General features: G+C 35.4%; 1 protein-coding gene across 5 annotated transcripts in view; it reads left to right on the top strand.

Moving 5' to 3' along the window:
• The window catches only part of ADAM22 (ADAM metallopeptidase domain 22), a 169,483-nt gene that overhangs the window by 126,040 nt on the left and 21,779 nt on the right, over nucleotides 1-21,664 (top strand). For 2 of the 5 annotated variants that reach the window (XM_032238209.1, XM_032238207.1), the window contains exons 20-29: nucleotides 3,370-3,433; nucleotides 4,942-5,047; nucleotides 6,179-6,301; nucleotides 7,642-7,810; nucleotides 9,729-9,792; nucleotides 10,147-10,288; nucleotides 12,281-12,298; nucleotides 14,357-14,551; nucleotides 17,190-17,290; nucleotides 19,186-19,252. In XM_032238209.1, the coding sequence (XP_032094100.1) occupies nucleotides 3,370-3,433; nucleotides 4,942-5,047; nucleotides 6,179-6,301; nucleotides 7,642-7,810; nucleotides 9,729-9,792; nucleotides 10,147-10,288; nucleotides 12,281-12,298; nucleotides 14,357-14,551; nucleotides 17,190-17,290; nucleotides 19,186-19,252 (1,049 nt within the window). The remainder of the gene's footprint in view (nucleotides 1-3,369; nucleotides 3,434-4,941; nucleotides 5,048-6,178; nucleotides 6,302-7,641; nucleotides 7,811-9,728; nucleotides 9,793-10,146; nucleotides 10,289-12,280; nucleotides 12,299-14,356; nucleotides 14,552-17,189; nucleotides 17,291-19,185; nucleotides 19,253-21,664) is intronic. The other 3 variants (XM_032238212.1, XM_032238211.1, XM_032238210.1) reach the window with 2 other exon arrangements.

Below are 21,664 nucleotides of genomic sequence, written 5' to 3'. Positions count from 1 at the left end.
TGTTCCTCACCAATTGGTTTTCTGTTGCTGAAGAAAAAAATTTCAGTTAATGCATACAGTTTGTTCCTCTAATTATTCATGACCCTTGTCTTATTGTATGTTCATTGTTTGGCTCAATTCCACATGTTTATTATTGTATCTCTTTTCTTTCGCTAATTAGAATGCAAAATATATTTCAGCAAGGTCTGTAACCAAGAAAAAAAATACCCCTTCATTTGCTGTGTGACATTATGCTAACAGATACAGTCTTAAATATGTAGCACTCATTATGCATGTTGGCTTTACAAAATTGATGCATTAATGATTTTTAATGGTTAATGGTTAAAATGGCTTTAAAAAATCCCTATATGAAGAAAAATTAAAAAGCTGAACAAGTTGGACTTGTTGAAATTTATAACTGGTTCTGCTTAGAATGGAAAGATAAAATGTATTTCAATGATGACCACCAGATGGCAGTACAACTCTAGTAAATAGCTTCTGGCTTTGAAGTCATAACCTGTGTGCTTCTGATCAAATGGAAAATTCTTCTCAAAGCCTTAGCAATCAGCAGTTCGACCAAAATGGGATGTTGGAATTCATAAGCATTTCTCTTTCAATATAAAATAGTATTAAATATATAAAACAATATATATTGTGCTAACAATACTCTTTTGAGATGGCCATAGAACCGGTCAGAAGCTTACAATGCCTCACCATTATTGTGAACCCATAATAACACAAAAGCCTGCTCATTCTGCCAAATGATAGAAAGATGACCATCTTGCAGCTTGTCATCTGCTTTCAGTATGCAAGGCTGTGGGAAGGAGGCAGGAAGGATAAGTTGGAGTGAGAAGAGGCAGTACAGCCTATATATGAGGGTTGTGGTAAGAAATCATTTGAAAGAGCCTCTGACTTAACTGGCTCACTATATGTCAGCCCAAGAATTTACTGTTACAGTTTTAAAGGTTATATTTTCACTCCTGATTGGCATTGAAAATGTATGTTTGCCAGCTACATGGAGCTTGATATTCAGATGATGAGATCTCATAGTCTCATTAAGCTTCAAAGTTAGCATCATCTGCATAAACTCAATATCATGGATGGCATTTATCTTCCATTCTTTCCATGGATGCTCATCTCCTTTCAGTATCTAAAACCTCAGAAAACTTCAAGATGTTTAGCAATCCCAACAAAGTCAATGAGATCTCTCATGGACAGTTATATATATATAGTTATAAATGACCCTCTTTCTAGATCCAGTTTACTATAGAAACCATCCTTGGGAAGGGAATATACTGTCTATGTTAAATAGCCCAGGGAATCTGAAAATCAGAATGCCGAAAGGATCATAAATGTCGTGGAACTGTAAGCAACATAATTTCCCTTGGAGAAGTTCCCCCTAAAGGCTGCACATCTTCCTCTGATAGACCAAGTGACCAGTGGTGGATTCAAATAATTTAGCCACCAGTTCTCTGGCCTGACCGGCTGAGTAAGCATGTCTGGGTGGCTGAGTGGGCAGGGCCAACTCGACATCACTCATGTCAAGGAGCACCTCGCCTTGCCCAGCCTCTCCTCGCCACGCCTGGCCATGCCTCACCCCTCCCCTCCTTGCGACTCCTTGTCACTGGCCCTGCCATCCAGCTGGATGAGCAGCTGGGTGGCCGAGTGAGTGACTGGGCAGCGAAGCGAGTGGTGGCTAGGAGGAGAAGGGCAAGGTGGGGCCAGGCAAAGGGAGGCATGCTATTCAGTTGATTTGCTGAACTTCACAAAAAGTTAGCTACCGGTTCTACCGAACCTGTGTGAACCAGCTGAATCCCACCACTGCATGTGACAAAATTCACATCAGGAAGGAGGGAGATAGCAGACACAAAGAGTGAGATTTTAGTGAATGGAGATCATTGGACCTCTGAGGATTACAATGTGTTTGAATTGTATTCTTTAGAAGTCCAGTGATGGATCACCTAGCAATCCTCATTGTAACAGGTTATGAAAATTGAAGAAAGAATAGACATAAATAATCAAGACATAGAAGACGTCTGTTCACAGCTTATCTCATAAAGACAACTCAGCCCAGGCTGCAAGAACTGGAAACTGAAATGTATTTGAATATAAGTAAGAACTGGAAATAATTTTTTCAAATGATTCAAAGGAACTCCTCATACAACATACACATTTATATAAACTATCATTAAAAAACATGCACTCTCTGCTGTTTTATTTTCTTCATCTTGTCCAAGGGTTTAATATTCAGCATAGGACCTACTAACCACCAATCACAAGATGGAGCAATTCATTTCATTTTCTGATCTATGAAACAGAAGCCATAGGGCCGCCTGGCCCAATGATGGTTGCTTGGCACTGATGTTTTGTAGCATATGAACACATATTTGTTATTGTTAATTAAAAATAATAATAAATAAAGTATTGCATTCACTTCACACAAGTTTTGAAGAATATATTGGCAGTCACGTTGTTGCTCTTAGGAGTCATATTGGGAATCTAGTTAGTTAGGATAAAAGAGAGTTTCAAAATATCAAAGGACTTTGCGACAATTATGGGAGTTCAGACAGACTGCAAAAATACTATGAACAGGATTTGTTTTTTAAAATGCTTTAAATCCATTGAACAAAAGACAGCTAAATATAAATAGGGTAATTGAATTTCTCTTGGAAGCATGATACTGTTCTAAGCTATTTGATATATTAAGAAGGTAGTAATTATTAATTATTTTTTTAAAAAACCATCAGTTCAAATCTAAATGAGTTTACTGGCAGGAAAGAAGGTTGCATTCAGATATGTTGTGCTAGGTATTTATGATTTTGGGAAGCTGCCCAACGTTGAATTAGTAAGTGAGAGCACTCAGTCCTAAATCCAATCAGTAATAGCAATTACAGCCCTTAGAGGTTCTTGTTTACAGTTCTTGTTCTGTGAATTTACAATAATTTGTACTCAGTTCCACTGTTTTTTGCAGAAAATGAAAACTTGGAGCCATAATTCTTGAGAATGTTTAAGCAAAATACACGGCACAGAAATACCTATGTATTCAGTATCATCTCTGTTCCTCTGTAACAATAAGTAGAGAAAGGGAATTGTTGTATGCCACTCAGAGTTGTGAGACCAAGATCATATACATTAATCAAATAAATCACTTTTCTGGATCTGGTGGCATTCTGTTTTGAATCTTTAAGCATTTGAAATTAACAATTTATAAACCTGAATAAATTTTATGTTAAGTTGCAATCCTGAATCTCACTAAACACAGTCAAACTTACTTTGGCAGCACATGCCTGAATATGTTTACTTCCTAGATAGAAAAATAGATAAGCAATGATTGTTTATTGAACAAATATTTCCAAAATATGGTGATTACTTTCTAACATTTTTCTTTAGGGAATTTGTTTTGGAGGACGATGCAAAACAAGAGACAGACAGTGTAAATACATATGGGGAGATAGTGAGTAATATCTTGAAATTGTGTGTTTTTGCTTCTTTTGAAAACTCGTTGATTAGGTATTGATGTTGATTAGGTATACCATGTATACGTATTATATGTTTCTTCCTCCTCCCAAAATGTGGTACCTTTCCAGAACTTTACCAGATTTCATTGTTCAAGAGGTGGTTTGGCAGTTATTGGAAATAGATTCTCTTAAAAAGCAGTGAATTGAAATGGTCTGGAGATAGTTGAGATCCAGAACAAATCTGTGTAATCCATTTCTACGAAAATTCAAAGCTTGGAGAACTTACTTTCAGAAACTGCCTAATCATCCAATGTTCCAGAGGGAGGAATGGAATAATCTGGAGTTCTCAAAAATGTTCCATTTCTGAATTCATGAATTTTGCACATCCTTATCTATTGCATGAAGGACGCGGTGGCTCAGTGGCTAAGATGCTGAGCTTATCGATCAGAAAGGTTGGCAGTTCGACGGTTTGAATCACGTAATGGAGTGCCCTCCCGTTACTTATCCCAGCTTCTGCCAACCTAGCAGTTTGAAAGCACGTACAAAATGCAAGTAGAAAAATAGGGACCATCTTTGGTGGGAAGGTAACATTGCTCTGTGCGCTTTCACCGTTTAGTCATGCCGGCCACACGACCTTGGAGATGTCTTCAAACAGCACTGGCTCTTTGGCTTTGAAACGGAGATGAGTACTGCCTCCTAGAATTGGGAACGACTAGCACATATGTGCGAAGAGAACCTTTAACTTTTGTATCTATTGCATTTTGCCATTTTCTGAGCAACTGATGAATTTTTCTCTGTCTTATCTAAAGAAAATTTAAGGAATTTATCTTATCTAAAAGTCCTTCTTGTTCTTAGCATCATTTGGCTACCGCAGCAAATTCTTTTCCTGATGCCATTCTCCAGTTCCAGGAAAACTTTCATTATGACTTGGTCCTCTTTATACTCCTAGGTGTTTTCAAGGTTTCATTAAGCGTGTTGGTTTTTTCTGTCTTCCATTCTTTTTAGTCTAATTAGAAATTCCCCCCTCTTCAGTTCTTTTTCCCATTAGTTTTCCCTAACGGAGAACCTATTTATCTATGTTCTGAATTTATTATAATTCATATATATGGAGCCAGAAGACTTTCAGCCATCAGGTAAATCTGTAAAACACTTTAAACTGGAGTAAAAAATAAATTCAATAGAACTAGATAAAGCATTTTCTCTTTCATTTCCTTTTCCTTTCAGTATTTCTGGCATGCTGACTATGGCATAATGGAACATTAGGTTGAGTGCAAATAAAGATATCAGGTTGGCAAAGACTAGGTTAGATGGCATCATTTTAGATACAAATTCTTGTGTGTTTTTTATGCTCCAGCAGTTTATTTTATTTTATTTTTATACGACTATAAGAAAAATAATTGAGAGTATATAATATGTGGCTTTAACATGAATATTTACATTTACAATGTTGAATTTCTAACTCCAACCACACATCATTATCTTTTTAAATATATTTTGTGTGCAGAAGTGACATCAGCTGATAAATATTGCTATGAAAGATTAAATATAGAAGGAACAGAGAAAGGTAGCTGTGGCAGAGACAAAGATACTTGGATTCAGTGCAAGAATGAGTAAGTTAAGCCCACTCTGCTTGCATAATATAGTATTTGTGTTTGTGTTCTATCATGGTTCATAAGCTTCTTTAAAAATATTCTTTTTCACTTTTAAACTTTCATGCTAATCTATGTAATGGTGATTCTTATTCTCCCTACATTTCTTGTAGAATCTTTGTTCTCCTAGTGCTCCTTCTCTAATGAATAATTATTAAATTGGATGATTAGAATCTTGTGACTTTGTTTACAGCGGATCTTGATACTCCATTAATATTAATGGCAGGTTGTGTTTAGTTGCTATGAATAGCATTAAGATTGTACTTCTGAACACAAGTCTATAGAGTCCTGTAGCCTAGAGCAGCGTTTCTCAACGTTGGCAAAGCTGGCTGGGGAATTCTGGAAGTTGAAGTCCACACATCTTCAAGTTGCCAACGTTGAGAAACACCGGCCTAGAGTGTTACACTTGCACCTATTCGTATCTTTTACTTTTGTTTGCCAGAAAAGGTCAGGCTTCCAGGAAATGAAGCTTCAAGATTCAGTTTTGCTTAATCTCTTTTTTCTTCTTCAGACTTTCAGAGTAGCATAGATCTAGTTTGCATTATTATGAGATAGGTGATCAGATTTTAGATTAGATCAGACTTTATAGAGTATAAGAACTCTTCTCAAGTTGAAAGAAAAGATCCATACTTTTGTAAAGGGTCAGAAGATTCACCAACTTTTTAATGGGAAAAAGGGAAAATGGAAGAGGAACAGGAAAATGTGTATGTGAGAGGGAGGGAGGGAGGGATGGAGGGAGAGAGAGAGAGAGAGGGAGAGAGAGAGAGAGAGAGAGAGAGAGGGAGAGAGAGAGGGAGAGAGAGAGGGAGAGAGAGAGATCTTTCCAATAATGTCCTGTACTGCGTAGCCCTCTGATTTGTATAGATCTCAATCATGATCTGAATCAACATTGTTCACTGAAGATAATTCTGCAAATTAGAGAATTGTAATGGGGATTTCAGAGTGAGTAGCAAGCAGTGTTGCCACTGTTAGATTCTTCTGCAACCATTTGTTTTTTAAATTGAGTATTTTTTGGAGTAGGAAATTATAGTTAAAAATGTTTTTAAGGCTTTTAAAAAAATAACAACTTGCTTAATGTTTTTTTTCCCCTAGAGATGTTCTTTGTGGATATCTACTGTGTTCTAACATTGCCTCTAATATTCCAAGACTTGGGGAGCTTGATGGCGAAATCACATCTATTTCTCTCCAAAATTTGGGAAAAACTTTTAATTGCAGGTAATCCTTGGCAACAGATATCTCTGTATTTTATGGCTACAATTTCTGTGTATTTTTTATCTTAGATTTTAAAAAGATAAAATTAGTTATTTTATAGATAACTAATTATTTCCTCACATTGGGTTTGTCTAACTTCCCCCTCCCCAAATACTGAGCAGTAGACTAGCTGTGTTCATTGCTCTTCTTTTAACTAAAGTTAATTAAATTCACTATATTTTCAACCATCTAAGTTATAAAGTACTAGTATATATGAGGTAATGTTTCTCCTAACACTTTAAAGTCTACTTTCTATTTCTTTCTTTTAGTCCAGAATTTTTAGTAATATATTATGCATATAAATTAATTAAGGTGATAATATACAATCTAGGCACACTTCTTTTTCAATTTGAAACTATGTAGTTGCTCTAATTATTGCTTTCTGGTTATCCTACAAGTTCATCAATAGGATGGAGAGGTGACTTGGTACAGTATACTCATATTTTTAACAACTACTCACAATTTGTGGTGTAGTCAAATATCTCTATCAACAGAGAAAAAAATAGATATGTTTTTGGAACTTTCAAGTGATGTGAACTCAGGTGTCTCTGCCTCTTCTGTATTTGGCATCGGAAAATTCACATTAAATATTTTGTTGAAGCCTGGACAGCAAAATCAAGCATTATCTATCTAATATGTGAAATAGATGCAGTTGTTCAACAATTTGAATATTCATCAGCACTGTCTAATTTGGATATTAGAATGATCTTTTCCATAGTTGGCTTATGAACTACAAGTAGAACTTTAATTGCATCATTTTGGAAGATTTTAATCAATTTTACTGGTGTTTCATCAATTCCTGCAGCTTTGTTGGTAATATTTTCAAGGGTCTATTCCAGAATGTGTGGCTCTATTCCAATGATCATTACACATATTATCAATGTTACGATTTCTTGGTTTCCCTCTACAACTGCACCATCTTTTTTCTGTATTATTCCTTCCCGAAGGTATTTGTCTTTTTTGTCTTGTATCATGTTCAACCAATCTTACCCATCTAGGTGATCTTCTGTGAAAATATGTTCCCACAGTATAGCTCATAGCTTTATTGTATGTGTTGCTTTTCATCGCAGCAAGCTAACAATCCATGAAGTTGTCCTTACAACCCTGATATTCCATGGACTGATCCATCTTAACTTCCAAGGCCAGGCAAGGTCACCTACACATACATAGTGATCTACTAAGACTTGTACAGATACCGATGGGCATAATATCTTAGTATAGAATAATACGGTTGAATTTAGTTCAAAATGATTTTTATTTGGTAAAATGTTTTCATTAACTAAACCTTCTTACTCTATTTGTAGTGGTGGTCATGTGAAGTTGGAGGAAGATGCAGACCTGGGTTATGTAGAAGATGGGACACCCTGTGGTTCTAGTAGAATATGCTGGGATCACAGATGTCTCTCAATGGATACTTTTAACTTCAGTTCCTGTCCCGGAAGTACAGATGGCTTTATTTGCTCAGGACACGGAGTAAGTTTAGTCTTCTTGTCTTGAATTGGGGGAGTTCGAATGTGGAGGAAATACGACTTATTTATTATTTTTGGATATTTGAAGAAGCCAAATAATGCACCAGTACATGGATGAAGAATAACGATAAAAGTGCCTGTAAGCTGAGCTCATTTCCTAGTGATTACATCAACCGGTATAATTTTTTTTGCACAGTATAGAAGCAGTTGTTATTACCTTTTTCTATGAGCTTTTTTTAAATTATCCAGTTTAGAATATAACCCTGGGATTTTCTTCAATTCTGCAGTAAAACTTTGACAAAACAAAATGAATCTTTCTGTCCCTTGTAGACAAATGCCTTTAATGACATTCCAAAATAAATGGAGTAAACCTGGGAGACATCTATTAACAATTCGGTTTCAGGCAGTAGTTCTAAAAACGAAAGGGGAGCTTTCAAATGAAGATGTGAAAAAGTGCGTAATTGTATTTCCATGCATGCATGTTCCCTTGAGAAAGTTTATTTCTGACTGATCAAGAGTGTCTCTTATAGGGAGTGATAATTTCAGCATATTAATTTTTGTATTGCCCAGAAGAAAATAACTGTGCCCCCATAAACACTTTCCCCCCAAATCCTTACATATGTTATTCAGTGCCACTAGTTTATATTCCCTTCTCTCCCCTTCTCTTAAAATAATAGTGCCAGGCTTTCAGATTCGAGTTAATGTCAGGGTTCCAAATAACATCCAAAATTAAATCAGAGTCCAAGGCAAGGTATTGCTCAAAGTTCCAATTTATTAAGAGAGTCATGTTGGCACATCTGGGAAAACCAGAATCTGAAAGCTTCCCGGTTTTCTCCACCCAGTTGAAAGTTCAAGATCCTGCCCCCACATTCAGAACTCCATCACATGGCCCAATCTTCCACTGCAATCCAGTTCCGGTGAGGTGCAGGGATGTAGAGACAAAGGATGACTTTAGATTCTAGAAAGGAATTTTATTATGACAACATCACATTCTACTCCTTACTATTCCTCCTTTCAATTCCCCACTAATGATACAGCATAGTAGAATAGAATATTCGTGTGGCAGGCCAAAGATCCCAAAAGGAACCAGCTGCAGGCCTGACAAATAGTTTGCCTGTTAAACTAATAAGATCAACAGTTTAGAAGTGGTTAGTGTTTTTGGTTGAGGCCATTACTTTCAAAATACTTACCATTTTCAACATCTGAGAGTGATAGGAGCCATTACATAGTCATAAGCAGGAATGATTAAAAAAAATAAATAGTGGAAGCTGAAAAAAATAGATTTTCTGGGTTATAAATATAAAGAAAACTTTATATTAAAGACCAAAGTCTTGAAAACTTTCCACCAAAATGTAATGGAGAATCCTGAAGAAGCTCTATTGATTTCCATAATGGGAGTGAAGGCCACATGAGGACCATGAGTCAGTTTGGTTTAATTGTTAAGGCATCAAGCTAGAACTGGGAGACCTTAAGTTCTAATCCTGCTTTAGGCATAAAAGCCAGTTTGGTGCCTTTGGGCTAGTCAGTTTACTCACAGGACTATGGTGGGGAAGATAGGAGGAAGAAGTATTAGGTATCTTAAGAAACTTCTTGGATGAGAAGCGAAATGTCTTCTAAGAAAAATCAGAAAGCCCAGTTGCCTCTTGAAAAAGCACCTTTGGGACAACCATGACCTGGATGACTTCAGAATCTCTATAGACATTTAAGTATTAGGTATGTTTGCCTCCTTGAATCATTTATAAAAATAATAAAAATGGGATGTAAACAAACAACATGCATTATAGCTTATCCATCCATGGTCAACTAATTAAATATGGGAGATTATAATATGTTGTTTAAAATTCAATACTGTAGTTTCTTAGATTCCCAGGAAACATATATTAGGATTTTTCTGTTTTAAATTTGAATTGCATCCTTTGTAGGTTTGCAGTAATGAAATGCAGTGTGTCTGTGAGCAGTTATGGACAGGTGTAGATTGCAGCAAGCGTCTCATGAAACCAATTATTGATGGAAGCTTGCACAATTCAGGTGTGTTATATATATTTTGTGGCAATGTTACTATTCATGTGAAATGCCTTGAACATGATCTGTACTGAAATAAGGGTACTGATTCTTCAGTTAGCATTTTAAGGAAAGAGTTCTCCATCAAATTTTGGTCTTGATCAAATATAGTCTCACTTACATTCTTACATATAGAATTAGAAAGAATAACAACCCATAACTATTTTTGATCCTCGTCAGCGTGAATCCTGTGTAGCTCACTGTTCACTTAGGTCTCCCAGAATTCCACCCCCCTCAAAATTTTACATTAAAAGAAAAAAAGATGTCTCTAATTTTAAGTGGGTTTCCCCAATAGTAATGCATTAAATTCTTGTTTTTGTTTTAATCTAGGTGTCACTAGCACAAATATTATTATTGGTGCTATTGCTGGTACAATTTTAGTATTGGCTCTTATTATGGGAATAACAGCATGGGGTTACAGGTAAGTAATTTATATATAGAGAAAAAATGTAAGCTAAGAAATAAGCTAAGGGTTGGTAACATGTGTTAACAAAGAGTAAAGAAAAGAGCAAAAACCATTGGTTTCATTAGTTAGAAAAAACAGTAAGAAAGCAGGAAATATAATAATATATTACTTAATTAGATTTAAAGTCCAGTAGAGTAGAATAGAATATAATAGAATACTTTGTGAATAAATTTTTTAAAAACACTTCATTTTCAAACATATATTTTTAAATAGATCCAACAAAGAAAATATTAGTGGAGAATTAAAGAACTGATATGCTCTTAATTTTAAAAGTATAGAAATCTGTCTCATTGGATGCAGAGGCACAAAGTTCATTGTATTTTAAATTCTGTATATAATATTAAAACTGCTATACAATTTTGAAAATAATGCAGAAAATGTTTTAAAAAAACCCATTTCTTGATGTTAGCCACTGAAGCTGATTTACAATAGTTTCAAAAAGGGCACAAAGCCCCTTTTATATAATGTGTAATTAACAGAATTTGCTGCAGTGGATTATAGAGATGAAGATGAGAGAAAGAAAGAAAATAATTCAATTGACAAATGACTTTCCAGCAAATTATTAGGGCCCAATTCTGAAGGTTTAAGATACTAAAAGAAAAAAGGGTTGATAAATGCAGAACTGCTAAGCATAGCTAGCATTTTAATTTTCTGAAAGCATAAGAATCTTATCATCTAAAAAATGTGAGGTATATATGTGAGAAGGGGGAAGATAGGCCTGTCTACTCCCATGCCCATCATCCCTGCCCCCTCCCTTCCCCGTCCCATGCACTCCTCTTTCCTGTCTTGTCTACAATCCTGGCACTTTGCCCTGAAGCATTTGTCTGACAGGGAGCCATTGAGAGGGGCCTTTCTTCCCCCTACTCCCATGGCCGCCATCCCTGCCCTCTCTCTTCCCCCCCTCCCATGCGCTCCTCTTTTCCACCCTGTCTACAATCCTGGCACTTTGCCCCAAATCCATCAAGCGCTTCCCCGTTGGTCCACTGGAGGGCAAACATCTACAGCTGGCTTTCCAGAGGAAGCTGCGAAGGAGCTGACAGCACAAACAATTGCTACTTTAGGATGCCACACTCATTCTTCTTAACTTATATCACATATATACATCACATTTGCTGTTGCTTCTTGCAAGTCGGTCTGAATGAAGGCACTTTGCCTTTTCACAAATCATGTGCCTCTGAAATATCAGTTATTGGTAGAGTTTTAGTTGAAGTTCTGCTTTCCAAGAAGTATTTTTTTGTCACTGTGGACATCAGAACAATTGACTAGAGTTCCAGATTTCTAGTGATCATAAATAATAGTCATGGTGCATGAATCTTTCGTTTCAATAAACAGGTTTCTTGCATTCAAGGTCTCTGAATTCCACTTTTCACGCTAAACATCTCTTGATAGGTACCAGAAGAGAACTGTGATTTCTTTATATTTAGGAAAAATGAAATTGTATGCATTCATATTCTTAGTACTTGGAAATTTTCACCAAAAATGTTGTTGAATATAAAACAGAGAGTCCTTTGCATGCACTTGTCAAACATAAAAAAATGTGTCTCCTAGTTTTTCATGGCAGCAGCATATTGTTTTAAATATAATTACATTAGATTCAAAAATCTAAAATCATTAATATCTACTAGCATTTTTTAAATATATTGTGATTCTATCCTTAGAATTGCTTATAAGAGTGAGATCTGATGTCAAACAACAACTTTCTACATAAATTCTCATCTTGTTCCTGCAGTTCTCATAAATTTCTAAAGAATTTTTTTTGGTGTACACATGAGGGGAGGGAAAGGGTGATTAATGGTGTTAAGATACTATCGTATGAAGGAAAATGTAAGATTGCCTCCTTCTTCTCAGAGTTTATTGGATCCAAATATTTCTTCAAAACGCTAAATAAAGTGAAAGCAAATGCCACGTGATAACTCATTCTTTGTCTCTCTTCCTTTCTCTTGTAAGAAACTATCGAAGACAGAGGTATGTGCAAATAAAATATGACCACATTGACTAAGAATGCTTGAAATACCCCCCCCCCCGTTTCTTATGTATTAGGGGGATAGATACTTACAGACATTTGTGTGAATCAAAGTGCCACATATCACCTTTATGTTCCACTGAAAGTTCTGTTTATTTGTGGACTTGTCACCAAAAAATAACATAATTTAATTGGTCTCTTTTTAAATTTTTAATCCTTCCTTCCCTTGGGTTTATATTTTTTATTATAATTTTTGTTCTTTAGCAATCAAAATGCTGAACATTTATCCCTAGACAGCCATCCACAAAAGTATATCTTAAACTTTTTAATTGTTAAGGTGCTGCTAGACATTGTAGGTACAGTAGACTAATAAGGAGAATTTCCTCTCGAAAACAGAGCCAATTAACTGATAGTTAATGACTTCTCAAACCCTTTAGATTATTAGCGCTTTTAAAGAGTTTGAATTTGCCTTTTACAAAGTTAAGCTACTGCTTTTTATAATTTTTTTTAATGGAGTCAATTCAGATAGTTATATATAATTTCACTTCCAGCTGGTATCCATCATGTTTTTTTTTAAAACCATGGCTTTAAAAAAAAAATAGTCAGAGACATGTAGAGTAAGAATCAGATATACTATCTTGGGTCTGATCTGATTGCATGTCTCTACTCAGTGTAACTTCTGAAGTTGCATACTGAAGGCATTCTTCCATTCTCTCTGGAATGTGTGCAAAAAAAAGCTTTTATATAGAGCCAAGGTGGCACAGTGGTTAAATGCAGCACTGCAGGCTACTTCAGCTGACTTCAGTTCTGCAGTTCGGCTGTTCAAATCTCACCAGCTCAGGGTTGACTCAGCCTTCCATCCTTCCGAGGTGGGTAAAATGAGGACCCAGATTGTGGGGGCGATATGCTGACTCTGTAAACTGCTTAGAGAGGGCTGAAAGCCCTATGAAGCGGTATATAAGTCTAACTGCTATTGCTATAGAGAAACAAACATTTATTTAAGAAATGAATACAATTTAAAATATGACACTAATTTTGTGATCACTATAATCAATAAGATTGCAAAAATATAGGGGCAAAAAACTCAGTCAAGCTGTTATTATGAAAATTGCACCATTTCAACCTGTTTTCAGTCCAATAAAGTTCTAAACATCATTTCTGGTTTAGAATTAAACTGAGCATCCCTCAGGAAACTACCTCAAATGCAATTGGCTTTATTACTATTTATTGTATAATTTAAAATGCTATATCACCTCTTTCTGAAATAACATAATTTAACTGTTCTTTGACTGCATGGAAAACTCAAATACATTTCATCACAATTTCTGTAGTGTATGTTAATATTCTTTTTTTTTTAAAAAAATCCTCAGTGTTCAAATGAATGTTATGAACAGAAGTCTGGAATATATTTTATTTATATAGCTGAATTTTTATGAATTTTTAGAAACAAAATGGTTCTGTTGCTAAGGAGATAGGAAGAGTATTCTTTTTTCCATTTTTTTTAAAGGCACAAGTGATTTCTTTGTTTTTGAGGACAGGAAGCATAGAAAGCTCTCTTGTCATAGCCAGGTACTTATAGATAACATCCATACAAGATTAAGGAATAGCAAAACTTTTAAAACAGTTTGTATCAATTATTCAGGAAACTGGAGGGAAACAAAGATGTTTGCAGTCATTAAATGGGATAGAAGCAGGAAAATACATGCTTCAGCAGGATTCATTACTCCATTTCTAGGGAAATCTAATTTAATTTCATAAAATTATTTCCTTTAAATATAAAGAAGCTTATCCCATTTCATTGGTGCATATTACATATGAACATTTTAGAAACTGCAAGATTAAACAATTATGTATTTTAGAAATACATTTTTGTACTATAGAATATATGCCTATTTTCCTCTATCACCTGTCTTATTTGTGTGATTGTGAGATAAAATAATTTAACCGCTTGCTAACTCTTTTTTCTTGACTGGAGAGAGAGATAGTGAGTAAGTCAATGTATTTTCAGCCTATGCATGTATTCTGTTGTTACTGACTTCAAAATGTTTATTATGCTTTAGACAAATTCCTCAGGGAGATTATGTTAAAAAGCCTGGTGAGGCCGACTCCTTTTATAGCGACATGCCACCTGGAGTCAGCACAAACTCTGCATCTAGTTCTAAGAAGAGGTCTGCTTTTCTGTCGCATTTTCAGATTTCTACCTGTTCCATCACACATTATTCCATTAGTCAGAACCTTTCATTGTTTTGCAGCAGGTTTGATTCCTTCTTTCCTTCCTTCCTTTTGTGGGCTCTGTTGAAATTCCTCCATCTCTGATTACTGACTGTTGCACCACAAATATTGATGAAACTAGGCTTTAATGAAATTTTAGGCTGTGAGATGATTTCTGAGGCCACTTCAAAATAAAACAAAACAAAAGCCAGGGGAATACTTGGCCTAACTGGTCCCGTCCCCCCCCCCCAAAAAAAAAAGCTCTGAAATGTATGTCTTTCAGGCTGAAGTTGTCTTCCACTGATAACACAGACACATCTAACACTAATTAGAGTGTCTAATATTAATGCCATTTTCTGCTTGGAAGTAGCTTATTTCCAGTTGCTAATGTGTTCAGTGGTAATTATCCTATTTTCATTCTTGTAGTCAAACAATACTTGAAAAGACAGGGTGGAACTTGGCATGGGATACTGTAATATTTGCATCCTGCACTGTAGATCCTCAATGAGTAAGTGGATTTTCCTGGAAACTTTCCAATTCTGTGATACCATGAAAACATTAAAGCCAACGAAACACCAAAATTAGCTTTATTTTATAGCTTGCTCAAGTAACCAAAGATGGAGGATTTTTTTTTACTCATACTTTTAACAATTGTAATAGATGAACAAAATGTAAGAATATACATGTTATATGTTATCACCACTTTGCTGTTTTTTGTTCTTATCTTACCTGGCATTTCCAGTTTACATTTCACATCTTTACCAATCATGTATGTTTAGAGCAAATCATTTGGTTGGCTTATAAGATATATGCACAATAATGTTGCATGAAGTAGAATGCTACTTATAACCAGCTGTCCTGTAAAAAGATTGTTCTGTTACAGATCAGGTCACAGAGATATTCATAAATCTTTGATTCTGCTAAAATAAATTTAATATTCAGTCGATTATCTTCGCTTGCAATATTTAAGCAGTGAATTATCAAAAAAATGCCTTGGCTTCTTCTGTGAAAGGAAGACTAAAGGCAGCAAATTCAAATTTTATTCTAGATCCAGAGTATTATGCTTAACTTAATTGGACTAGATATCGCACCATTTACTGAAAAAGATATATTCATGATTTCAAATTATAAATTTATCTCTATTTAATAATAATAAGCAAATAAAGTCATTTTGATATCTTCCTTCATTATTTTAGTAGAAAGAATAATCAAAGTGTTTTAATGCTTTGTAAGTGACCAACCACCATTAGAGTAGCGTAATGATAAACAATTAATTACAGTGCAGGAATGTAACTTTATTTAAAAAAGAAAAAATATAACTGATTCAGATTATTATTTTGGTGGTTATTCAAATGGGAAACTGAAATGGAGGAAGAAAGATTTTGCTATTTGAAAATGTTATAATAGTGTTAAATTTGGATTTTGCTGGGAATATTAGTCTGAAGTACCTGGAGAACAGATGGGTGGAAAGCGGTACTAAAAAACACATTATAGTGCTAAAATAGTCCTGTAATTAAGATGTTTTCCTTTATTAAACTTCAGTAAGATCTTTCTGATGGATGCCTATTTTAAAAAGAACCCTAAATCATTCCTGAATTGTTTGACAAAATTGTCTGATGTTAAATATTTTCTGAGAACCATATTTGAACAATGTGGAGTATTCCATTCCTGAATGTCTCCAGAAAATAAATTAAGAAATCTTTGGAATATCTGTTTCCTAAGATTTTTTTAACAACTTTTGCAGGGTTCCAACATTATGTTCTTCCTGTGAATTGTTGACTCACTTTTAAAATGGGCATTGCTTAAATATTACATATTATGTTTCTTCTACTACTTATTTCCAGTAATTCCTTCAGTTGTTAGTTCTTAAGAACATTATAGTTTTATTAAAGTCTGCATCTTCTGAAACATACAATAGCTGACCTTTTACTTCGTAATCAGAATATTAATACTTTTCAAGAGTTTTATAACAAGATTTAGTTTTAGCCTTCTCTAGTTATTCCTGAATTTCCACCTGCTGGTTGTGCTGCTAGAAATTCTAGGAACGGTAGTTGAGATACATCTGGGGACCATCTGGCTAAAGAAGGCTGGCTTGATTGTTGTTTCTGATAGCAACACTTGGTATGCGGTCCTCCTATAACTTACATTTTGGCATGTGGGCAACCAGTGTTTATTGAATAGCAAAACCCATATGTAATCCTCAAAACGTATATGCAACAATCCATTTTGGCTTTCTAATAAGAATTATCTGACTATTGCCTATAGGTTTCTATGTAACACAAAATGAAGAAGCAGAGTATCTAAAAAAGGATGGATGCCTCCAGTTTACTTTGCTCTCTGAGTCTTCTTACTGCTTACTTTGGCTCTCATCATATTATTCTGAACAAATATTATCCAGAAGGTTTCCTATCCTAATTTTATATTCTGCAGAGTAAAACAAAGCTTAAAATAGCATTTGATGGCCTGATGCCTCCTAGATTTGTTGGGTGTGCTTGAGATGAAATAAAAACTACAGGACATGTGAAATTTAACCTATATTGCTAATTAATTTTGATACACGTTTGAGGATGTTCAGGAAGGCTTTAAGTTTCCTCAGTCTAATATGTAAGTTAATAATGGGACTATCGAAATACCAACATGCCAAAACCAACTGTTGCGTATGGATCTTGCTCTTTATCTTAGGTCAAACGGCTTATCTCATTCATGGAGTGAAAGAATCCAAGATGCAAAGAATCTTTCAGACATCTGTCAAAATGGGAGACCAAGGAGTAATTCATGGCAAGGTGGGAAACACTCTTGCTTAGCATGACAGATTTCAATGAGTCATGATTACCTAAAAAAGTTAGATTGTTTCTTAGATGTTTAGAGTGTAACAGAATTTTAAAAATTTGATGTTCTGCCTCCCGTTTTTCTCTTTTATCAAGGAGTTTAGATTGTAAACACAACCTGAGACAAAGCATAGTTTGATTTAAATGGGTATGCCCTGAACCTAAATACATTGTATAGAGGTGAAACTCGAAAAATTAGAATATTGTGCAAAAGTTCATTTATTTCAATAGTACAACTTAAAAGGTGAAACTAATATATGAGGTAGACTCATTACATGTCAAGCAGTGATTTGTCATAATTGTGATGTTTATGGCTTACAGCTCATGAAAACCCCAAATCCACAATCTCAGAAAATTAGAACATTGTGAAAAGGTGAAATATTCTAGGCTCAAAGAGTCCCACTCTAATCAGCTAATTAAGCCATGACACCTGCAAAGGGTTCCTGACCCTTTAAATGGTCTCTCAGTCTGGTTCAGTAGGAATCACAATCATGAGAAAGACTGCTGACCTGACAGTTGTGCAGAAAACCATCATTGACACCCTCCATAAGGAGGGAAAGCCTCAAAAGGTAATTGCAAAAGAAATTAGATGTTCCCAAAGTGCTGTATCAAAGCACATTAATAGAAAGTTATGTGGAAGGGAAAAGTGTGGAAGAAAAAGGTGCACAAGCAGCAGGGATGACCGCAGCCTGGAGAGGATTGTCAGGAAGACCATTCAAAAGTGTTGGGAACTTTCACAAGGAGTGGACTGAGGCTGGAGTCAGTGCATCAAGAGCCACCACACACAGACAGATCCTGGACATGGGCTTCAAATGTAGTATTCCTCTGGTCAAACTGCTCCTGAACAACAAACAACATCAGAAGCATCTTATCTGGGCAAAAGAAAAACAGACCTGGTCTGTTGCTCAGTGTTCCAAAGTCCTCTTTTCTGATGAGAGCAACTTTTGCATCCCATTTGGAAACCAAGGACCCAGAGTATGGAGGAAGAATGGAGAGGCACACACTGCAAGATGCTTGAAGTTCAGTGTGAAGTTTCCACAGTCTATGTTGATTTGGGGAGCCATGTCATCTGCTGGTGTTGGTCCACTGTGCTTCATTAAATCCAGGGTCAACACAGCCGTCTACTAGGAGATTTTGGAGCACTTCATGCTTCCTTCTGCAGACGAGCTTTATGGGGATGCTGACTTCCTTTTCCAGCAGGACTTGGCACCTGCCCACACTGCCAAAAGCACCAAAACCTGGTTCAATGACTGTGGGATTACTGTGCTTGATTGGCCAGCAAACTTGCCTGACCTATGAGAGAATCTATGGGGCATTGCCAAGAGAAAGATGAGAGACATGAGACCGAACAAGGCAGAAGAGCTGAAGGCCGCTATTGAAGCATCCTGGTCTTCCATAACACCTCAGCAGTGCACAGGCTGATAGCTTACATGCCACGGCGCATTGAGGCAGTAATTGCTGCAAAAGGGGCCCAAACCAAGTACTGAGTACATAAGGATGCTTATACTTTTCAGGTCCAATATTGTTCTATGTACAATCCTTGTTTTATTGAATGCACGTAATATTCTAATTTTCTGAGATTGTGGATTTGTGGTTTTCATGAGCTGTAAGCCATAATCATCACAATTATGACAAATCACGACTTGAACTATCTTGCTTTGCATGTAATGAGTCTATCTCATATATTAGTTTCACCTTTTAAGATGCATTACTGAAATAATTGAACTTTTGCACGATATTCTAATTTTTAGAGTTTCACCTGTATGTATCTTTAGGGCTGCTGAATGCCTGAATTCCAAAATTATAATTTACTATTATCTTTTTTACTATTATGTTTTGATCTCTTTCAGGTAATATAGGAGGCAACAGAAAGAAAGTCAAAGGCAAAAGATTTAGGCCACGGTCTAATTCAACTGAGTAAGTTTGGCCTTTTAGTTGAAAAAGGAAAACAGAAAAGCTCTCAAGCTACATTTCCTTCCATTCCTTCTTTTAAATGTTTGATATAGACCCTTAATAGTTACTTATGTTTTGAATAAAAATACCTGCTGGTAAATAAGGTGGCAAATTATCTGTTATCCATTTATTTATTTATTACCCTATTGTCAAACCACAGCTACTCTTTTTCCACTTAAAGCATTTTGTAAGAAGTAGGAAATCATAGTTTTAATTAAGGGAGAAGGTGTTCCCCCTACCATTTTCCTTTTGTTATTTGTCTCCTTATTTCCCTTATTTCTTGTCATCTCATCTTTTGGGGAAATAAACTTATTTTAGAAATAGAAAATCTGAGTGGAGAAAAATTATTTAGCAGCTCCTGGAGACCACAGAAATCAGCCTGTGGGATTCACGAGACACTATCAGGTAAATAGGTATCAAATAGTGGACTACAGGAATTCAATTTGTTATTTTGGGGTATTTTTCCTGCAAAAAGGAACAACAGATGGTCAATCAATTGTTATTAAGCATATTGATTACCCATTTAATCTTGTTCTATAATGCTGAATCCCTAGACACATTCACCTACTTTGCTTCATCATTCTGAATAATGGCAAACAGTATTTTAGCATTCTGCGACCAAAGTTGGTTCTTGATTGATTTAGTGCTAATGACTATTCAGTACTGTTGTGTAATAGGAAAAAAAGTTAGTCAGGAATTGTAATTCAAAATTTCTCCATAATGTTTCCAAATAATTATTTGATAACATTATAGTGACTTTTTTTGTAAAGAAATAAAGTATATTGGGCAGGATAATCTATTAAAATCACATTGGGAACCATTTCATATTGCAAATTTCTTTTGTGGTGCTTCTTGAAAGGTTTTAAGAAATCTGCAAGCTGCTTATACTTTGTTTCTGGAACCCTTCCTGTCTTGTCTGTCATTTTCTCCCATTAGTTATATAGTTTAATGCATTATTTAGAATAATACAAGACAACCATTTCAGTGAATGTTATTGATTGTGCAGAGAAGCTTTTATTGTAAAAATAACCCAAATGTTTCATCTCAAAGACACTAATAGGGGAGATAATGTTTCACTCCATAAGATTTTCTAAAATCACTTGTTTTGAGTTCCACTTATCAGAAGTGGACTGCAAAAATGTAGACAACCAACTGGAAACAACAAAGAGGTATTGAACATTCATTATAGTTTTTTACTGTCTGGATATTTGGAATCCAGATCTGGTAGCCCCAGTTTGGGTAAATCTAAGATGTAAATACCAGTACCAAACTAGGCAATTCATATATTGTGTGTAAGGATTCAGTTGCACTACTTTAAATAATTTCATCTAGGTATAAATGACATTTGCCCTAAATAAGCCAATATCAAAGCTGTTGTCACTGGATTATAAGATACAATAAGTCACCCATACCTCTGAGAAATAAATTCCATAACCTCTGTCTATTCTTTGCAGATGGGTATGAATTGTTCCCCAATCCTATTGACTATTTTGGTGGTTTATTTTAAGACAATGGTTCTTTGTTAAAGCAGTGGATGACTTTGAATATTATAATAAATCAAAGATTGGGAAGAACTTTTCCCTGTCTTAAACATTTTCTTCTAGATGTAAGAGTTTAATAGTTTTCATTTCTAGTTTCAACAAGCTATGTAGTATTGCCATATTCAAGACAAACTCTTAAGAGTAATCACATTTTCTCCAGCTTAGGATACACAGCTGCTAATTGGACATGGATGAGAATGCTTCCAGATTTCTCTTCAGAATTATAGCAGTGGAGGAAACGGGCAGCATGAAAGCAGGGGAAGCAGCCCACCCTCCATACAATAAAAATGCCTTACAATATGATTGATTGCAGTTAGTGAAAATGCCACCAGATCTCTCTTTAGCTTTTATGAAGTGGCTGTAGGAACAGAAATATATTGCCTTGATGATTGCAAAGGCCAGAGTTATAAAGCAACCATTTTTCTTGCATCAATACATCATTTCTTGGTGTATTAGTGAAATGGAAGATCATTTCTGACTGGGAAAAACAATTTCTGCTGTGGTTTTTCCTTTGTTGGTTAAATGTTGACCCTAGTGAAATGTATTTCATTCTAATGCCTGCAAAAATAAATGGATGGTCATATAGATTTTTCACCTACAAAAATCAGAACATTTATAATTGCATAAGAGCATGTGTTAAAGCATGTCCCAAGTATTCATACTGGCTGTCTGTTAATTTAAACTAACTTTACCATTAGATGTGCATCTTCCTCATTGTTATAAACTATATAGACTTTGGCTTAGATTTTCTTCTATTATATATTGTGTTTTTGCAGCAGGGTATCCCATGCTTCTGAGCCTGGGCTTTCCCACACCAATCAAATCCCACCCCAAG

The sequence above is a fragment of the Thamnophis elegans genome, chromosome Z, assembly GCF_009769535.1.
Source record: "Thamnophis elegans isolate rThaEle1 chromosome Z, rThaEle1.pri, whole genome shotgun sequence".
In the NCBI taxonomy this organism is placed as follows: Eukaryota; Metazoa; Chordata; class Lepidosauria; order Squamata; family Colubridae; genus Thamnophis; species Thamnophis elegans.
The sequence above is the reverse complement of the archived record's forward strand: the minus strand, read 5'-3'. Positions and strand labels throughout refer to the sequence as shown.